Raw genomic sequence first — 22,436 nt, 5'->3', positions numbered from 1 at the left:
TTGGAGAAGAAGAAGAAGAAGGAGAGAAAGCTTGTATCCCTTGGAGCTTGGTTGGTGTTTTGTTCTTCGTCCTTGGTGAAGCTTCTTTGTGTTGGCCGAACCTAGCTAGGAGGAGAAGAAGGTGCTTGGTGGTTTCTCATCTCGGAAGATCGTTGCCCACACAACGTCCGAGGTTAGAAGAGGAATACGGTAGAAGATCAAGAGGTTTTTCTACAAGGTATAACTAGTAATTTTTCTTTCCGCATCATACTAGTTATTTATGGAAATAATACCAAATACAAGAGGCTAACGATTCTAGAATTTCGAATATGTTTTTCGATGTTGTGTTCTTTTGTTTTTCTTTTCCTTGTGATTTGATTGTTCTTTTCGGTTAACCTAAAGTTATTTTAGGAAATTAAATATTAGATTCCTATAAAAGGTTTTATCTAGTCGGTGGTGGTTGCTCCCATATCCAAGAAGGCCGTGTGCCTCGCCACGTCAGTACTGGGAACCGATTATGGAAATTAATATTTAATGGAATTAATAACTTAAGGTGATTTGGGTCGAACGTGTTAAGTTCCGCAGGAGATCCAAGTCAAAACCTAAAAGAACAAATAGATTAAGTTTTGGATCAAACGTGTTAAGTTCCGCATGCGATCCAAAATTTAATTTAAAAGAACACATGGTAGCTAGGAAAAGGTTCAGACCTTTGTACAAAATTTTTGTACAGTGGAACCGTTAGGTTTTCCTAGTAGCAATCAACAATTGGTATCAGAGCTAGGGTTTTGTCTCTGTGTATTTAGTATTAGTTTAATTATGCATATGTCATACATAATTTAGGCAGGATAATAGTAGGATGTGCTAACTTTGTGGATGCATGATCCAACTATTATGACTTATAGGTATTGTGTGTGTGATTGGACCCTTGGACATGTCAAGGGCATTTTATTATGTGTGCATGATTGTATTATAAAATACAGCAGGAGCTGTATTTAGTTTTATTAGGATTTTATTTTTTGATCTAGATACATGTACATTCCTTCGAGGAATATAGGATCGAAAAATGTAAAAATTCTATATATGTCGCGAATCGAATCTTGTAAGGCGTGGAACTTTTTGAGGACCAGAGGCGCAGCGGAACAAGGAGCAAGATGGATGCGACAACTAGACCCGGTGGCAGTGGCCAAAGATGGCAGCAGCTAGGGTTGGTGACACACGGAGGACAACAATAGATAAAAGCCATAATAGTTGAAAATTAGATTTTCTATTTATTGCTTTTATATTGTACTGTGTGTGCATGTTAGTATACATAGACTAGTATAGTTAAAAATTCCTCGTTTATAAATAACTAAGTGGGAGAGGGATTTTTAAATAAATCCCATGGTCTCCATTACTGGTTTGTAAGTGATGCAAACAAGCTTGCGCGTTGGCTCTGAGTGCCTTCCTCCATAACGGATGAGCTTGTTTGTGGATCACTAGAACAGACTTCCAATTTTGGATGACTATAGGAAGTTAATTAAGAGCGTGTGATCTTCCCCAACGGAAGGGGCATAATCTTATTAATGGACTTAGTGTCAAGTAATGGTATACACTTAGGCATGTCTAATAGTATCCTCCCCATCGGAGTCACTGCTATTATTTGTGTGACCGAAGAAAACCAACTATTAATTTGTCAAATAAAAAGGTTGACAAGATAATAAAATTAAAAACCCCTCTTACAAATGTTTGATTTTGTATACGTCCACACTAACGTGGCATACAAAATTCACGGTGTTTGAGGTAATTTTATTGTCATAAAGATTTATTGACAAGATAATTAATGGGTAAAACCCTCCTCTTACAAATGTTTAAATTTTGTATACGTCCACACTAACGTGGCATGCAAAATTCACGGTGTTTGAGGTGTTGGTGAATTTAAATAATATTGTTTGAGGAATCAATGTTATTTTAAATTCAAAGAGTTTTGACCAAATATTTGATCAAAGACGATCAACTATTAATTTTATTCATAAAGTAAAGTTGACGAGATAATAAAATTAATGAATAAAATCTCCTCTTCGATTTTGTATATACAAAATTCATGGAGATTTTAAGGAGTTGATCTTGACCAAATATTTTGTGATTCTTAGGATGTTTGTCAATCCCTAGTAGTCATACTATAGAAAAAGACTTAGTAGTCCCAATTGTAATGATTGGAAATAGGACTTGGACATTAAGGTAGACTGTCTTCTTAGAACTAAGAACAATTTAGGTGTATTTAATTCATTAGTTGAAACATGTCTAGTGGTGTTATCTACCAGAACCTGGAGTGTAGATACAAGATGCCATTAATCATGTCTGCAATTCAGGGTTCCAGGAAACCCGACAACTAAATGAAAGGTAAATCACCGTCCACATGAGCACTCCTGTAAAAGTGGTAGTTGTTGCAGTGGGAGATGTTTATCCTTTGGTAAGAATAAAATATGGATTTTAAGTAATTGTCTTTACGTACCAAGTTTAGAAAGAACCTGATTTCAGTTTCTAAACTATTATAGATATTGTGTCTATTTTGATAACAAAGATGTTATCAAGAAAAATAAGGAAATTATCTATTCTGGTATGATGGTTGACAATTTATAATCCAATAACTCCCACGATGCAACAAATGGAAATTAGTAACACATCTTCTAATTTTAAGAGAAAGCAACCTTCAGAAAAGAACCAATTATATCTTTGGCGTCTAAAAGCTAGGTTATACTTGAGTAGGATTCATTGGTAGCTGATGAACTTTTGGGTTCATTGGTAGTGGAAATCTTTCCAACCTGCGAGTCTTACTTAGAAAGAAAATAACCAAGAAGCTTTTAAGGGGTATGGAGTCAAATATATGTTGAAATTGGTTCATTCTGATTTGTGTGATCCTATGACTATCCAGATAAGAGGTAGTATTGAATATTTTGTCTATTTTATAGACAACTATTCAAGATACAAATAAATTTACTTAATGTGCCGCAAGACTAAGTACTTTGATTAGTTCAAAGAGTGCAAGGCTGATGCGGAGAAATGTTAAAGTAAAAGTCACTATGGTAAGATCGTAGTGGCAAGTACCTCTTGGGAGAATTTAGGAGTCACTTATCAGAAGTTGGATTTCAATCCCAACTAACTGCATCTGGTACACCCCAACAGAATGATGTAGTAGTAAGAAGGTAAAGGACTCTTATGGAATAATTAGATAGATGATGAGTTATTCAGAAAATTACCAAATTAGTTTTAAGGATAAACTCTGAAAACGAAAGTGAACATAGTACCTTCCAAGTTAGAACTCTCTACTCATATAGAATTGCTGAATAGGTGAAAACCTATTTTGAAGCATATTCGGATTCGGGTAATCCAGCACATATGTTAAAGAGAGACAATGATAAGTTGGATAGGAGTTCACTTGTTTGTAAGTTATCCTAGATAAACAAAAGTAGGTTTATAGTCTTAAAAATCAGAAGGTCATTGTTAGCATCAATGACTGATTTTTTTTTTTAGAAAAGGACTATATAATGAACCACGTGCTCATAACTAAATTTGTAAAGGACATGTCTAACCTAGTACCAACTGTACAAGATGAGATACCACAAGAAAACTGCAACACGTATCACAAATGATACACAATTGCAGTAAGTGCCTTGTCGTAGTGGGAGGGTTGTTAGGCAACCTAAAAAGATTCATGTTTTGGGAGAGTTTTTGGACTCGATCCCTGGAGGACATGAACCTAATCTCCGGTCATATGATGAAGCACTCCAAGATAAAGATGCAGCATCTTGGCAAAAAGTAAAGAATAATAGAATTAGAATATATGTATTCTAATAAAATCTGGAAGCTTGTAGAATCACCAAATGGTGTAAAAGCCGTTGGGTGTAAAAAGGTCTATGATAGGAAAAGAGGGATAGACAAGAAGGTAGTAACTTTCAAAGCAAGACTTGATGAAAAAGGAAACTTTTTCACTAGTAGCCATGATTAAGTCTATCCGGATTCTTTTATCTATTTGGCAAGTAGATGTCAAGACATCATTCCTTAATGGAAGTCTTGAAGAAAGCATCCATATAAAGCAACCAGAAGGGTTCATTACAAAAGGCTAAGAGCATCTTGTGTGCAAGCTCAATCAGTCTATGGACTGAGGCAAAGCTTCAAGGTCTTGGAACATCCGGTTTGTCAAAGTAATCCAGATCTATGGATTTAGTAACCGGATAAGTCTTGTGTATACAAAAGGTGTGATGGAAGCGTGGTGGTATTTCTTGTACTATACGTAGATAACATTTTTGGTAGTTAGAAACAATATCAAAATGATGTCAGAAGTAAGGGTATGGTTGTTCAAACAATTCGATATAAAGGACTTGGGAGAATGTATATATTCTTAAGATCAAAGTAATAAGTGATCGCAAGAAAAGAATATTTTACTTATCCCAAGCTTCATCAGAAAAATCCTTGCTCGTTTTAAGCATACAAAACTCCAAGAAAGGTTTCTTACCTTTTCAGGATGGAGTAACTTTATCTAAAGATATGTCTCTATAGACATCAAAGGAGATAAAGGAAATAAAGGCAGTTCTTTATGCTTCGGCTGTCGGAAGCCTAATGTATGCTATGCACGAGATCAGAAATCTGTTTTGCCAAGGGCATAGTTAGCAGATATCAAAGTAACCCTGGACAAGGACAGTGGATTGCAGTAAAGCATATATTGAAGTACCTTAGAGGCACTAGAGAATATATGCTAGCTTACAAGGCAGTTAATTTGGTCCTTGTGGGTTGCATGGATTTTGACTTCCAATCGGATAGGGACAATAATAAGTCAACCTCGGGGTTTTGTGTTTACTTTAGGAGGTAAAGTCATAACTATGGAAGAGTGATAAGCATAGGTGTTTTTTTAGACTCCACCATAGAAGTTTAGTATATGGCAAGCCTCTGAGGTAGCCATAAAAGCTGAATGACTCAATAACCTCAAGATAGACTTAGATATGATTTCTGGTTTGTCCAAAGATTATTACAATTTATTGTAATAATATTGGTGCAGTAGCAAACTCGAAGAAACCATAAGTCTATAAAGGCAAGTAAACACAATAGAGCGCAAGTACCACCCAATACGAGAAATCGTATAAACGAGGAGAAGTTGTTGCTGCCTAGAATGCATCAGATGATGACCTATAGATCTTTTCACTAAGGTCCTTAAGGCGAGAGCTTTTGATGGACATGTTGAAGGGTTGGGAATCAGATGTATGGCAGATATGGCAGCTTAGTCTTTTAGTATAAGTGGGAGATTGTTAGAGTGTATACTAAAAGCCTAGCTTTTGGTATAAACATTTATCTAGAAATAAGAATCACATTGGTCAAATGTCTACATTTATGATAAATGAAGTTGTTCAATTAATTTATATTGTAGATAACATGGTGTGTGGTGTCACACAGAGGATCATGTTATCGTTATAAATTATAAACAGTAGCTCACGACCATAATGGAAAGGAACAAACCATTGGAAGGTCGTAGTGTAATTAGGTATTAGTTTATCTTAACTATATAATTACACTAGTACACTTGGAGTGTATTGAGTAGGACCATTAGAGGTCGTTTCTTTTATACTGACTTTATAAAGAAACAAAGACCTCAGTTGTTATGAAAGTGTGTGCTCTTAATCCTAATATAATAACAAGCACATATATTTGATATTTATTTCTTTAATTTATCAATGGGTGAGATTTAGTTCGATGAATCAATAAGCCCGATAAGTTGGGAAATGATATCACTTATAGTGTGTGTTGTTGATTATAGAAGGAAACTGTGTCCTAGTGATCTAGGTTGAGAATGTCCCCAAGAGGAGCTCATAAAGATTGTCATGTTAAACCCTGCAGGTGGACATAGTCCGATATGACGATGAAGTTGAGTGGTACTACTCTTGGAGCTAGATATTAATTAAGTGAGTTGTCAGTAACTTACTTAATTAGTGGACATTTGTTATCTTAAACACAGGGAGACTAACACACTCATAATAAGAAGGAGCCCAAAATGTAATTTGGGATTGGTGCGGTAGTTCAATAATAGTTCTTTAGTGGAATGAATTATTATTGATGAAATTAAGTTGTGTGTTCGGGGCGAACACAGGATGCTTAATTTCATCGGGAGACCAAAACCAATTCCTCCTCTCGGTCCCTATCGTAGCCTCTAGTATATAGAGATTTATACCTACCGCATACCCACCTTCTTACCCATCCAATGGGGCCGGCCAAGCTAGCTTGGAACCCAAGCTAGGGCCGGCCAAGACCAAGTGGGTGAGTCAAGTAGGTGGCCGACCAAAGCTTGGGTCCCAAGCTTAGGTGGCCGACCACTAGAATATTAAAAGGATTTTTATTAAAATTATTTCTTATGTGGATTTTAAAAGAGAGTTTAAAAATTAAAAATTTCCTTTTATAACTTTCTACAAAAGATTAAGAGAAGAGATTAATCTCTTTCCTTATTTGTAGATTAAAAGGATGGTTTTAATTTTTGGTAAAAACTTTCCTTATTTGTAAATCATCTACATGTTTAAAAGAGAGTTTAAAATTTGAAATCTTTCCTTATTTGTTGATTAAAGGAGGATTTTAAATTTTAAGAAAACTTTCCTTTTTAACCATGTTCATGATTTAAAAGAAAGTTTAAAAATTAATAATTCTCTTTTATTAGTTTCTACAAAAGATTGAGAAAAGATTTGATATCTTTCCTTATTTGTAGATTAAAAGAGATTTTAATTTTTAGAGATAACTTTCTTTTTATCCACATGTTTAAAAAAAATATTTTAATTTATTAAATTTCCTTTTTATAAACCAATCATGAAGGGATTAAATTATTGAAGAAATTTTATAAATTTCTGGAGACAAATTAGGAAGTTTTAATTAATTAAAACTCTCCTTGTTTGTAGTTTTGGTGTGGCTGGCCATGTAAATTGAGAAAAGGAAAATTGTTTTAATTAAATAAAATTTTCCTTTTCATGGCAAAAGAATTAAGGAAGTTTTTAATTAAATTTCCTTATTTGCCAAGACCAAGGATTATAAAAGAGGGGGTAGAGAAGGCTTCATGGTGAACAACCTCTATTATTTCTCTCCCTCTTTTCCTTGGTGTTGTGGCCGGCCAACCTCTCTTCCTCTCTTCCTCTTGGTGGTGGCCGAACCTTCTATATTTGCTTGGAGCTCTTGTGGTGGCCGGATACTACTTGGAGAAGAAGAAGAAGAAGGAGAGAAAGCTTGTATCCCTTGGAGCTTGGTTGGTGTTTTGTTCTTCGTCCTTGGTGAAGCTTCTTTGTGTTGGCCGAACCTAGCTAGGAGGAGAAGAAGGTGCTTGGTGGTTTCTCATCTCGGAAGATCGTTGCCCACACAACGTCCGAGGTTAGAAGAGGAATACGGTAGAAGATCAAGAGGTTTTTCTACAAGGTATAACTAGTAATTTTTCTTTCCGCATCATACTAGTTATTTATGGAAATAATACCAAATACAAGAGGCTAACGATTCTAGAATTTCGAATATGTTTTTCGATGTTGTGTTCTTTTGTTTTTCTTTTCCTTGTGATTTGATTGTTCTTTTCGGTTAACCTAAAGTTATTTTAGGAAATTAAATATTAGATTTCTATAAAAGGTTTTGTCTAGTCGGTGGTGGTTGCTCCCATATCCAAGAAGGCCGTGTGCCTCGCCACGTCAGTACTGGGAACCGATTATGGAAATTAATATTTAATGGAATTAATAACTTAAGGTGATTTGGGTCGAACGTGTTAAGTTCTGCAGGAGATCCAAGTCAAAACCTAAAAGAACAAATAGATTAAGTTTTGGATCAAACGTGTTAAGTTCCGCATGCGATCCAAAATTTAATTTAAAAGAACACATGGTAGCTAGGAAAAGGTTCAGACCTTTGTACAAAATTTTTGTACAGTGGAACCTCTAGGTTTTCCGAGTAGCAACCAACAGCTCGGATCCGCAAGGTTCGTCGGAAGAAGCCTTCGTCGGCCGCCGGTGGAGAGAACCTAACTCGGCTTCGATTTCGCCCAAGCACAGAAACGCCGCTCGCGTCGGGAGGAAGAGGAGAAAGGAACGAGAATTTTTCGGCGAGAAAGGGAAAACCTAATCCCTTTATAACTAGGGTTTTTATTACTAATTATACCTTAAATATAACCCGTTCTTTCCTTAATTAACAAAAACTCGCTGGCACAGTTGGTTATCTGCGTTTCCGCCGAAACCCCAGGTCGCCGGGTCGAGCTTCGGCTCGGCAATTTCTCTGCAACCTTTTTTAAAACTAAGGTATTTCTATATCAATCATAGCTTAAATACATTTCGTTCCATATTGGGTTAACAAAACCCGCGTAGCTCAGCTGGTTGAGCTGCGTCTAGTTGGGTCGTGTCTGACCCGAGGTCACAGGTTCGGGTTCGAGACCTAGCTTCAACACATTTATTTATTTTAAACTTCTTCCTCTTGGTAAAAATATCAAATGAACTCCAAAAATTGCATAAAAATACTCTAAAAATTTCTAAAAATCTCTAGAATATTTTAAAAGCATTTCCAAATATTTTTATGGATATTTGGAACTCGAAATAAGGAAAATTGGGTCGTTACAAAATGTCTAGGATAGAAGGACACTTGTCATATATTGTGAGGAGTCACAATTAGTAGTCACAAGGTGATGTTGGATCTCAACATTCTTGTAATTTGGGCAGTAATGATGTATTGCTAGATACCGCTCATTACTTATGGTCCTAAATAGGTTTAGGGGCATTGCCAACGTTACAAGAACCTATTGGGTCACACACAAAGAACAAGTGGATGGAGATTAGGTTCATATGATGAACCAAGAGGATTAGATTCATGTGATGAATCAAATTGGATTAAGAGTAATCCTAATTAGGCTAATTGAGTTGGACTCAAGTTAATTCATGTGTTTAATGAGTATAATTTAGATTATGACTCATTGAATCAATTTAATTAAATGAATTAGATTCATTATATGAAATTGGCTTGAATTAAATGGTTGGATTAGATCAACCATGAGAGAGATTAAGTCAAGTTTGACTTAACTTGAGAGGAAGAGGAAGAGTCAAGTTTGACTTGACTATTTGCCACATCATTAGTGATTTGGCATTAGGAGGACTAATGATGATGTGCCACATCATCAAAGTGTGCCACCTCATGGGGGTTACAAATTTATTCTCTATAATGGCCACATTTAATGAGAATGGGGGTTACCTTTTTGGTTTTGAATGAGAATGAATTTTTCATTCACTCACATTCACATCATCTTCTTCCTCAAGCTCTCTTTTTTTGCTCCTTCTCTTCTCTTGGTCGTGGGTTTCAAACAAGGAAGAAGAAAGGTGAGTGAATCTAATTCAAGAAGAAAGGATAGTGAAAGTCACATAGAGTTTTTAGAGGAGTGTGTTCTCTTCTTTTCCTTTCTTCATCTTCCAATCCTATCCGAGAGCATCAAGAAGTGCTAGCACACTTGTGGTGTTCTCTTCTCCATCCTTGAGTGTTAGAGAACGCATCTTGTTCATGTGGATACTTCTAGAGGATTGTCTATGTTGACAATCTTGAGATCCGGCGTACCTTGGACTTGCAGGATTGCGAAGGGCTTCGCTTTAAAGGTATAACCTTTTTCCCTTGTAGATCTAAGTGTAGATCTAGGTAAACTCGTACTCGTAGTTTTTTGAAAATTTTTTCTTTGCACGGATCCGTTGGCTAGGGAGTTTCAGGGTTTCCGCGACGCGAAAAAGCGGTTTTCGCGGTCCGAAAAACCCAACATTGATAAGTATAAGGTCAGATTGCCAATCAAAGGATACCGACAATGACAAAGCCTTGATTACTTTGATACGTATTCTCTGATGTTGAGAATAATTTCCATTAGAGTATTGTTGGCTATTGCTGCTCTATGAAATCTCGAAATACATCAGATGGATGTAAAGACAAACTTTCTAAATGGAGATTTAGAAGAGGAAATCTACATGGTACAACCTGAGGGGTTTTCTGTGTCAGGACAAAAAAAATAAGATTTATAGATTGGTGAAGTCATTATATGGCTTGAAATAAGCACCAAAGCAGTGGCATGAGAAATTTGACAATGGCATGAAGGAATGTGGATTTAAGATCAATGAGTGTGATAAATGTGTCTATATGAAAGCCACATGGTATGACTATGTCATTTTGTGTCTATATGTAAATGATATACTTATCATTGGGAGTCATGATAAGATAATCAAATCCACTACAGATATGTTGAACTCAAGATTTGATATGAAAGACATGGACCTAGCTGATGTGATTCTAGGAATAAAAATTATTAGAACAACAGAATGACTTGTTCTTAATAAGTCCCATTACATGGACAAGATTCTTAAGAAATTCACCAAGGGGTGATACTGCATTGTCACGAACGTCGATAGATACGAGTCAACATCTATCAAAAAATCGAGGTGAAAGTATCTCTCAGATAGAGTAGTCTCGAGTGATTGAAAGTCTGATGTACCTGATGAGTTGTACACAATCATACTTGGTCTACGTAGTAAGTAAACTGAGTAGATACACGAGTAATCCCGGTGTCGAGTACTGGAAAGGGATAACAAAAGTACTGAGGTACTTGAGGTATACTCATGAATATGGACTGCACTATACAAGATATTCTGCTGTAATCGAAGGATACAGTGATACAAGTTGGATATCTGACATAAAAGACTCTAAGTCTATGAGTGGATATGTATTCACTCTGGGAGGTACAGCCATTTCCTGGAAATCTTCTAAGCAAACGGTAATAACCAGATCCATGATGGAATCTGAGTTTGTAGCTCTTGACAAATGCAGTGAAGAGGCTGAATGGCTACAACAATTCTTAGAAGATATTTCGAGATGGTCGAAACCTATGCCAGCTTTTTGCATACATTGCGATACCAAATCAACAATTGGTTGGACAGAGAACCATTTGTATAATGGTAAGTCTAGACATATATGTCGTAGATATAATACCATTAGACAACTACTCTCAACGGAAGTTATCACTGTTGCCTATGTAAAGCCAAAGGATAACCTAGCAGATCCGCTAACCAAAGGATTAAACAGAGACTTAGTTGCAAACTCATCACGAGGAATGAGCTTGATGTCATTGTCAGTGATCGGTGCAGAGGATATCCAACCTATTTTGACTGGAGATCCCAAGAACTAGGTTCAAAGGGGCAACTAATTTTCACTCACTAGACACACTGTGCAAGGTAGCCCAATAAAACAGTGACTAGACTAGGGTAAACCGATGGACTTTTAATGATTAAGAAGAGTAGATAGCAACTCTTGAGGGATCACCTATGTGAGAAAAAAGGAGGACCGCTTCGAAGAGAATCGGAGGCATAATTCTTAAAGCTTCTCACAAAATCAAGCGTGTTCATGGCCAAAAACGAACATACTAATGAGAACTGAGCTGTATCAAGAAGAGTCTTGAGTGAGATATGTCAATGCTTTCACAAATGGTATAATAGTTCAAGGACATCTCATCTACTATCAGCTAGTAAACAAATAGATCTTCACAAGGAAATGTTCAAAGGATAAAATCTACCTATCCTATATTTGAATCAACTGTTGAATGCTATCATATACCTTATTTTCCATTTATGTGGGAAATTGTTGGAAATGTGAATGGAATAAAGAGGTGGAGACGAAGAGACTCTATTGTGCATGTGTTTAGTCCACATTAGAAGTCTCTTGGGTTTATTATTGATTTAAATTATGACACATGCATTGATGTTGTAAACATATGCATGTGAAGAGACTCTCTCACCCGTGAGTACGTAGGGGTGGGTGCAAATCCAGGGCCCGGATTGTACTGAACCAAGGTTGACTCGTGTGCAAGCATGACTTGCGCATATCGAATATCGAACCAGTCGAGGCAAAATTTGCCCAAAAGAATGAATCAACATATTGCCACTTGAATATCTTTTTACTGCATGCTTAAGAGTGTAACGAAAGTATTAATGTGAAATTAATAGTGATTACGTAATGTCTCGACATTAATGACGACATTCAACTCATTAATGGTGATTTCATAACGTCTCGGTATTAATGACGACATTAACTCATTAATAATAAATTCATAATGTCTCGACATTAATGAAGACATTAAACTCATTAATGACGACATTAACCCCAATATTAAATGACTATAATTTGATCATTTATTGCAGACATGGTGAAAGCTCCTATATAAGGAGGTTGGATCTTGAGCAAAGAGTAGAGCGGAAGATAAGCAAAAAAGAAAGCGAGAGGAAGAGCAGGGAGCGAACCTCTGTCTATCGTGTTCTCCCACAAAACTCTCTCAGTTGTGCATTCACTCGGCTGAACTACTCGTAATAACACTCAGGTGCATTCTCAATTCGCCACGAATAACCAGTGCTTGGTTGTGTTTGTGGTTTTGCTGTTGTATCCTGGAAAACAGACGACTCGAGAGAACCTCGAAACACAGCCGGAGGTGGGGCGAATCTGTTTTAAAGAAACTGCGTTGAGTGCATGTCTCGGCATCTTACTCAGTGAATTCTTTTTCTGACTCAGTGATCTATTCCCCATTCTACTACGCACCGTATCGACTCCACGACTCGGACCACCAGAAGCTTGGCAGAACCAGCTCCGCTGGTAGCCTGAGATTATCAGCTCAGGTCATCTCAACAGATAAATTAGAATTGATTTTGTGTAATTTTAATTCAATTAATTCCCCAATATCTCCGGTAACAAATTGTCCAATAACAATTTCATAGTTACTATAACATAGATTCAATTTGCTCACCTAATATTTATATTCTAATCACTATAAAATCGTAGTTGCTATAATACATCCAATCTATTTAGAATTTAGATGAAAAGTTTAAAGGAGAGATAATAATAAAATAATATTGAAGGGCAAAGACTAACTGTATACCTTTGAAAATGAATGCCATTTTAATTAAAATTTAAAGTGGGACACCACTTTCATGATTTAGAAAAACCCATACTTAACTTTCAGATTTTTCAAAATCGCGCTTCTTTCCAATATTACCTTTTCCGTCAATTCAAAAAAGATAACATCATCGTAATACTGATTTTCAAAATATAATATTATAGTGATGCTGATTTTAAGATTTATATAGCATCACAGTTATTCTGTTCTTTAATCTAATATCACAATGATATTATTATTTGAATCCAACACTACACTAAGTGTTGTTATTTGAAGGTAACAGAATAATAATTGACCGAAGGAATAAAATAAAAAATAAATATACACTTTAAGATATCTTTAAGTTAAATACATTTTTAGAAAATTTATAATTTTAAATGCGCCTTTAGTAAATTGTTGTTTTATTTTTGCAGCTAAAGACACCATCAGTCACACACGTGACACATGTTCAAGCGGCAAGCTCGTGTTGGAATTGGAAAGGCAACGTCTGCTTCCGCTGCCAACTACCTGCAACAACTTCCTCGCCATTTCCTTCTCCCGCGTAACCACCCTTCGTCCAATGAACTTAACTGCTCGCCGGAGCCAACTACGCGCCAGTGGAACTACGATCTCAAAGTCCATATCGATGCCGGCGACTTCCGCGCCGCTCTCTCCCTCTTCTCCGCCATGCGCCATCAAGGCAGCGCTAACCTCGACCATTACACGCTTCCCCTCCTCAACCGGACCACGGCGAATCGGATTGAGCTCGGAGAAGCCTTCCATTCCCTCGCTATCAGGATTGGCCTCGCAGGTGATGTCTATTTCTGCAACACCATGGTGGAGGCGTACGCTAGGAATGGCCGAGTCCCCTCGGCCCGACGGCTGTTCGAAGAAATGCCTCTTAGGGATGTGGTAACTTGGACGTCCTTGTTATCCGGTTATGTTAGCGCGGGAGACTCTCCCGAGGCATTCCACTTGTTCTGCCAAATGCGAGGGGATGGTCTTGAGGTGAATCAAGTCACAATGGCGGTCTTGCTTCGAGCATGCTGTGGTTCCGAACACAAGGTCGCAGGGTGCCAACTACAAGCGTTTGCGACCAAGGCAGGCCTCCAAAGCCATGACTTGGTTCAAAATTCAATTTTGAGCATGTTCAGTAGATTGGCTTGCTTCGAAGAGGTCATGAAGCTCTTTGTCAGCATCCGAAACAGGAGCATTGCCTCTTGGAATATCCTCCTATCATCCTACTCTTTCATGGGGGATGTTTCCGGTGTAGTCGAGTGCTATAGGAAGATGAGACTAGAGGTGACTCCTAGCAATGAGACTCTGACTTTGCTCATCTCTGCATTCGCCAAGTGCGAGCATCTCCCTGGTGGAAGAGAGGTGCATTGCAATGCCATAAAAACTGGACAGATTGACTCAGTTCTGCGTGCCACTCTCGTCGATTTCTATATTAAATGTGGTGAACTGAAATCAGCAGTCATTTTGCATGATGAATGCCAATTGAAGAGCAGCACCATATGGAGCATCATGATGTGGGGCCTTATTCAGAATGGTGAGTTCTTGGAAGCTGTCAACGTGTTTGAAAGAATGCAAAAGTCTGTAATTAAGCCTTGTAAGGATGTTCTAAGGGCCTTAGTTGTCGCATATACTAACTTGGGAGCTTTGCTGTTGGGTAGAGGACTTCATGGGTACATGACAAGGAATTGTTGCGAAGCTACCTTAGGTGATACACTTCTTCAGACCTCTTTGGTTAACATTTATGCAAAGTGTGGAAGCATTCTCTCAGCACGCAAGTGTTTCGATAAAATAGTCATAAAAGATACCATAGCATGGACTTCAATGCTGGAAGGATATGCTATTCATGGACTTGGCTTAGAGGCTTTGGAGTTATTCTACCAGATGCAAAAGGAAGGTATCAGGCCAAACAGCATCACCTTTCTAATTTTGTTGTCTGCCTGCAGCCATTCGGGGCTTGTAAGAGAAGGTTGTGCGCTGTTCAACTGCATGGAGAACGAATTCGGAATTGAGCCCAACGTAAGCCATTATACCTGCTTGGTCGACTTGCTTGGCCGATCTGGGAAGCTTCACGAAGCGCTTGACGTGATAAACAATATGAGTGTTGAGCCTGATGCTAGAATTTGGGGTGCACTTCTTGCATCTTGCAGGACACAGTCAGATGTTGTTCTTGGGGACTTTGCAGCTAAGAAAGTATTTGAACTAGAACCGGATAATGTGGGCTATCAGGTTGTGTTGAGCAATATCTTTGCAAGTGATGGGATGTGGGAAGAAACTGAATCATCAAGGAATCCGAAGGGTGAAAACAATTTCAGAAAGAAACCAGGCTGGAGCAGCATTCAAGTAAAATGTGGCTTGACTATGTTTGTTTCATGGGACAAATCACATTCTCAGTTAAACAAAATCTATGAGATCATTGAAGTTTTGAGGAGACACAGTGAAGAACTATGAGAGTCAGTTGGCATTCTATAACTTCATTTTATTTATGAGGAGATCTCAAGGAGTTAAAAAAGATATAAGTCTTTCTTTTGGATCGAGCTAAGCATGCCTACTATTTTGATGGCACGAGATGTTTCTGATGCAAGGAACTCAGAACAAAGACGATTATATTGTTTGTCAAGCAGCTAAAATGATGTCGATGCGAGAAGGGAACACATTGTTCTTGTGCAAGTGCAATAAAGTCACACTATTCCACTAAATTAACTTGCGCAATTACTGTAACATAATACTATGTTTTAGCAAAAATATGATTTTATTGTCCTTCAAGTCTACAAATGCAAGATTGGATATGTTCATATAATTCCCGCTAAACTTTAATAGTTAGACTGCGTGTGGTGGTTTAACCGGATACAACTTGATATGGCTCATACAAATCATTGATTTAACAATTTGTGGGTCTTGCCACGCTAGGCTAAAGTCACCGGTGGGCTCCGAATAGGATGGGGTTTGGCACGTTGTGGGTCATATAGACCCCGACACGCATAAGTGTCATGCTAGACATGGACCGATTCATACAGGGCTAACATTGGCTCGCTAATTGTACCTAGCACAATGCAAACTTGTCAAGTTGTTCTCTCCCTTTCCCACAAGTCAAACCCCTAATTTAATCAATAATAGTGGGTTTAGAGTACACAAAATTATCAAAAAAATTCTTAAAATTTTTAAAATTTTCTTGATAAATACCTCCCAACTCCCACCCCTAGTCTCTCATCAAATTCATAGTCTCATTATCATTCTCCAAGGTCTCAATTCTCATTTTCAATTTAATTTTCTTTTATTGTGTTCTATAAATTTCTAATCTCCCTATATTTAGCTTGATATGTCTTATTTTACATATTAATTATCTTCACAGATTACCATTGCTGTTGCAATTTCCATTCTTATTTAGTCAATGTCCACCCTTCTCCAAGATCCAATCATTTAAATTTTTATTCTTTATCATTTTATTTTATCATTAAAATTGCATTGTTGTTAATTAATTAATTGTTATCTTATACTTGAGGATGTAATGGTCGGGATTGGCGAACAATAGAAATGAAACCCTAAATACCCCCAAGAATGGGATTCAACCAAGATTAGATCATCCTATTTTGTGCTGGGCAAACAAGATAGGATTCAATCGACAAAGATTTAAGTTTATTTGCTTTGCCAAGATTCAATATTTTTTTTAAAGCCCTCGTGACTATGGTGCGATGATAAAAGATGAGACTAGTTTCCTATGTAATGAAGGTTCAAATCTCATCCAAGACACGTTTATACTTTGGGAGTTTGAAAAACTTGTAATGTTGGACAGTTCGTTGATAAAATCCATCTGTACTTTCTAATTTATCCTGATGATCGATAAAAAATTTTCACGGGACCAAATCGATTATCTTCAAAATTATCAGACATATGAGCTACTTGGATTACCAATTGTCTTTTTAATACAACTCTACCAGTATCATTCTAAATCCACCAGTACTCATTGTTAATAAAATGCATACTCATAATAAGAATACTAAACAAAGGTTCAATTAAATATTTTAAAATGGAAGTGAAAATAGATGAAGAAAAGGGTGCATGTGATCATAAAAAGGGCGCTCTTATTAAAAAAAAATAATTAAAAATCATGTCTCATTAATATATTTTTATGTTAATGTTATTATTATAGTAGCTATGTTATAAGCTATTCCAACGTATAAAAATAAATAAATTCAACTTAACAAAATACAGAGTATTTTTATATTAAAAAAGTCTTTAACTAACTTGATTTGCTTAAATTTGATTAAAATTATTATAATACCATCAAATTCACCATAAAACTATTATAATAATGATAAATTGACTATTATAATATTGTAACCGTCATTAATTGATTGTTATAAAAGTTTTATAATGAATTTCATCATGCATGTTTAAGAGATTTTGATGAAAATTGAGTAATTATATATATATATATATATATATATATATATATATATATATATTACCAAAATGAAATAATTTGTTTATATAAAATAATAGTTATTATATGTTGTAATACTAGTCATACTTATTACAGTTACATTGTAGTTGTTATAATAATACTAAATTGAGAGAACATTCGATACAAAATATATTTTGAGATGAACACACCATTTTTTGACAATTCGTATAAGCAGCTTTGGGATTTTGTGTAAATACACCCCCAAACAAAAATTACTAGGTGGTGTTTGGTTAAATACGGGAATAAGTATGGATATAGATTTGGTAATAAGATAGAATTAGAACTGTAATGAAAATGAAACTCACATAATTATATGAGTTTAATTGATTCCTATAAAATTAAAAATTATTTTTAAATTATGATTTCCAAATTTAAAATATAAACATATTTTTTATTATCATTATATTTTCACATTCCCAAATTCATCAATCAAATAAAGAGTGAGACGTTCAGCTTAAAGAAACAAGTGATTAGCCAAAGTACAAACAAGAAGCAAGGGTATTGGTCGGGCATTACAGGCCTCATTCCTGCACACCCACAAACCCTTGGACAGGAGCGACTGCCTTAATTCTGACAAATAACATCTCAGAGGCAGCTTCAAAAGATTAAGCTTTTAGATAAATCTTAATTTGATTAAACAGTCGGATGACAATTAAGAGAAAGAGACCCCTGCAGCATCAATCAGCTAGCGTGTCTATCAGCCAGCCTTCACATTCTCTTGCCATGTTGCTGCATTTCATTCCTGGCATTCGAAGCTGATTTGTCACACTCATGAAGCCCGTTTTGATTCCAATCTCATCTCCCTTTTCTCCATCACCAGTCGCTTGTTCCTTCCTGCCTGTCATTCTGTCCTACCCGCCTTGCCTTCACTTGATCTGCTCTTGGTGCTTTTCGAGGGAGCTAAGGCTGCAGACACATTCCTTCCTTCATTCCCCTGCCTGCCAAACGTCTTGCCTGGCCTTCCTCTCTCCCTCACCGCTTCAATCTGTGTGTCTATGCAGTCGGACGGACTGGCAGGGACACTTAAATGTATCTCTATGATCAATTTTTATTTGGGTGCTCTGCTGTTTTTCTTAATTTTTTTCTCTGACTTAAGTGCCTCCCATCATGTCAAAATAATTCCATCGTCATATAGCTAGATTTATAGCAGAAAAACACACACACACAATAAGTGTGCATGATTTATGTTTATAGTTTCAATACAAATGAATGCGCGTGGGGAAAGACGATGATAAAAGAGTAAAAAGAAACACTGGTCAAGAAACTCGAAATGCAGTTCACCGATAACCCGTGAAACCGAGTTGATAAAAGAATAAGTTCAAAGGAATTAAAGACAGTGTTCAGTTTTGGGGTAATACTAAATGGTGATCAGCTAGTATATATATATATATATATCAGTAAATCTTGCAGGTCAGAATCTGACCAGTTAAAAATTTCTATCTTTCAATCATAATGTATGTACATGCATGTAATTAATATATAAATATGATATTATTAAAATGCCCTTGTATATGCATGTATGTATGTATTCTAGCTGATCAGATTCTGACCATTTAGCATTATCCTATATATATATATATATATGTATGCATAAGTATTTTAGTAATATCATATGTATATATTAATTATATGCATATACATGCATACATTATAATTGAGAGACAAAATTTTTAATTAGTCAGATTTTGACCAACAAGATTTACTCTTAATTTTGTTTGATATGTGTGATTAAGTTTTGAGAATCTTTAAGTTGCATCACTGAAAAAAAGTTGGATACATCGTTATCGGGTCACATTCAACTACTGCTCTTCCTTAGGTACATTATTATCGTCTCCATTTGCTGCTAGTCGTCAGTAACAAAGCTTATCACTAACACTTTAAAGCTAACCAAACCTAAAACCCTATATTTGCTACTTTGGCAAACACATCCAACTGTCGTCTGCAACTCGAACACTGAAGTCCAAGGAATGCTATTTGTTCCCCAAGTCATCAAACATGTCTTTGGTGCAATTATACTCAGATCAAGGCTAACTAAGTTAACTAAACTCGGGTTAGTTCAAACTTGAGTCTCAACATTTGACAATGTGTAAAAGAAAAGTCAAGTAAGTCAAGAAAAGATCAGATACTTGACTATAAAGTTTTAACTAGATGTTAGACAAATAGAAAATCTTAGCGAGACTAGGTGGTGAAAGATATAGTTGGGAATTAGACAATGAAAGTCCTAACGAGGCCAAACACTAAAAGATCTAATTGGGAACTATACAATAGAAGTCCTAGCGGGGCTAAGCAACATAAAGTCCTAATTGAAAGTTAAATAACGAAAAATCCTAACTGGAGGTTTGACAAGGGAAAGTTCAACAGAAAATTGGCAAAGGAAAAATCCAAGTGAGTTACGGATGACCACACTTGACGATCGGAAGTCCAATGAAAAGTTAGCAAGGAGAAAACCCAAGTGAGTCAAAGGTTAACCGAACACTTGACACAAGATGAAAAGTCCAAATAGGTCAAACGTTGGTCAAACACTTGGTGAAGAAATTCTAACAGGTCAAGATTGATCGGATGTTGGGCAAAGAAACCTTAAACTTAGATTCCGGGTGTTAGGGTTGGACAATCAATTAGGGTAATTGATTGGCCCAAGGCAATCGATTGAGACCTATTTTCGTGAAGCATAAAAAGGTGCTGAATCGATTAGGTCAATCGACTTAGCATAGGTCAATCAATTGGGTCAACCAATTGAAGGTTTCTCGCGAGCAAACAGAAGCTTGCTGAAATGATTGGGGCAATTAATTCAACAAGTTAATTGATTGGTTGTGCTTTTTATGAAAAGAATATAAGGTTGCTGAATCAATTGACTTAATCGAATTGACTTAATCGATTCAACTGCTCCAATCAATTGGAGTGTGTTTTAGAGAACAAAAAGTTTCTGAATCGATTGGGTTAATCAATTAGAAACTGTCAGTCGATTGATATGCCTCACCAATTAATTGGATAGGTGAAAAAGAGTCGTTCTGTAAGTTTGGACGGTTGAATTGACATGACGATCAATTGGGGATGAGACCAATCGATTAGAAGGCATCGAAAGAACTTTATAAAAGGGGTTTGATAAGCATCAATTGATTGATACTTAGTAAAAGTATACATCTCTGAAAGAACTCCTTTTCACACTAAAAATCATCTTGTTCTGATATCCAAGTCAAAAGTTTTGGCCTTCAGAAGTTTGATCTGTCAGAATTTCTTTGTTGCCTAACATCCGATCAATCTTGACCTGTCAGGACTTCACTCCGCCTCGCTAGTGTCTGATCACACGTAACTCACATAGACCTTCTATCGCGTATCAAGTGTCTGGTCCTTCATGATCCACTTGGACTTTTCATCTCATTTCAAGTGTTCGGTCCTCCATGATCCACTTGGACTTTCCGTCTAGTGCCAAGTGCCCAGTCCTCTGTGACCCACTCAGAATTTCCTCTTGCCAACTCCCTGTTGGACTTCCGATCATCAAATGTTAGATCAATATTGACTCACTTGGACTTTCCTTTTGTCAACTTTTCATTGGACTTCCGATCACTAACTGTTCGACCAACCTTGATCTACTTGGACTTTTCTTTTGCCAACTTCCCGTTGAACTTCTAATCACCAAGTGCCCGGTCAATCGTGATCCACTTGGACTTTCTTCTTGTCAACTTTTCGTTGGACTTTCAATCACTAAGTATCCGATCAATCTTAACCCACTTGAACTTTTCTCTTGCCAACTTCCAGTTGAACTTTCGATTACCAAGTATTCGATCAACTGTAACCCACTTGAACTTTCTCCTTCTCATGCCAACTTCCTGTCAGACTTCTGATCGTCAAGTGTCCAATCAACCATAACCCACTTTGACTTCTTGTCTTCGTGCCAACTTCTTGTTTATCTTCAAATCACCATGTGATCAATCGTGACCCACTTGAACTTTTATCACCTCATGCTAATGCCAATTGGACTTCTGACATCGTCAAATATCCAATCAACCTTGACCTACTTGACTTCTTGTACCAACTCCTTGTTGAACTTTTAACATCGTCAAGTATTTGATCAACTTTGACTTAATTGACATCTTACTAACATATTGATCAAATGTCAAAACTCAAACTTGAGTTAACTCGAGCTTAGTCAACCTGGCCAACCTTGACTTGAGATCGATTGCACCAACATTCTCTAGCTCGGTCTCCTCGACATCCCAATTCAATCACTTTTTGGTTCCTTGAGCTCTGTCACACCCGACCTCTCTAGATCATCTCCCCGACCTCTCAACTCAACCATCTTTCGTCTCCTCGAGCTTTATCGCACCCAACCTATCCAACTCGATCTCCTTGACCTCTCAGCTCGACTAGCGTTAGAACCTTCAAATGTTAGTGGGGAGCATGAATACCAAGATAAATGGAGAACGTGGAGTGATTGGAGATAAGGACAAAGGAGTGGGGGTGTACATGGCAATCCCACGATTCGAACTTGGAGTTCTCACTCCTTCCCAATAGAAGGTATAAAAGGAGTCCCACTTTGGTGGGTGCATGTACGCACACATACGCATCGAACTTAATTACTTTCCAAGGTTTCTTCCAACCACCCCTCTTCTAACTTAGCATCAAAGTGGTCGTGCTGATCTCAACCTCGGCCTCCACTCTTATCTTTTTTTTAGTGTTGTAGAGATCTCTTCTTCCCCGGATTACCCAAGAAACCTCTCCACAGTAGTTGCTTTCCGGTGACTCACCTAGTGGAAATCTTAGATAGGAACACCCAGTAAAGGCATTTGCTCAGCGTGATTAATTCCATGAAAGTCTGACTGCAAGCATCGAGTCACTTATCACTTCCCGGATTTATCCTAGTGATTGGTGAAAATTTTTTAGAATCAGACCGGTCACCTCCAAAATTAATCAGTTTGAAAAGTTGAATATCTAAATTATTTCCACAATTTGTTCGAAGGTTCATGAATGAATGATGCAGACAACATTCACATGATCTTGCATCAATAATGGTGATTGCACCTGGTCTAATCCGTGTTTCGTTATCACTTCTAAGAAGTTATTCTGAAT

General features: G+C 36.9%; 1 protein-coding gene across 1 annotated transcript; it reads left to right on the top strand.

The window, feature by feature from the left end:
• Positions 1 to 13,352: 13,352 nt before the first annotated feature.
• On the top strand, positions 13,353 to 15,664 carry LOC121971572 (pentatricopeptide repeat-containing protein DOT4, chloroplastic-like). The gene has a single exon (XM_042522894.1). The coding sequence runs from the start codon at positions 13,355 to 13,357 to the stop codon at positions 15,353 to 15,355; it is 2,001 nt and encodes a 666-aa protein (XP_042378828.1). The 5' UTR covers positions 13,353 to 13,354; the 3' UTR covers positions 15,356 to 15,664.
• Positions 15,665 to 22,436: the final 6,772 nt, after the last annotated feature.

The sequence above is a fragment of the Zingiber officinale genome, chromosome 4A (assembly GCF_018446385.1).
Source record: "Zingiber officinale cultivar Zhangliang chromosome 4A, Zo_v1.1, whole genome shotgun sequence".
Classification (NCBI taxonomy): Eukaryota; Viridiplantae; Streptophyta; class Magnoliopsida; order Zingiberales; family Zingiberaceae; genus Zingiber; species Zingiber officinale.
Note: the sequence above shows the minus strand (reverse complement) of the source record. Positions and strands in the feature narration are given on the sequence as shown.

What these genes read in the sequence shown, in the direction of transcription:
- LOC121971572 (XM_042522894.1), top strand. Translation starts at nt 13,355, where the DNA reads ATGTTCAAGCGGCAAGCTCGTGTTGGAATTGGAAAGGCAACGTCTGCT.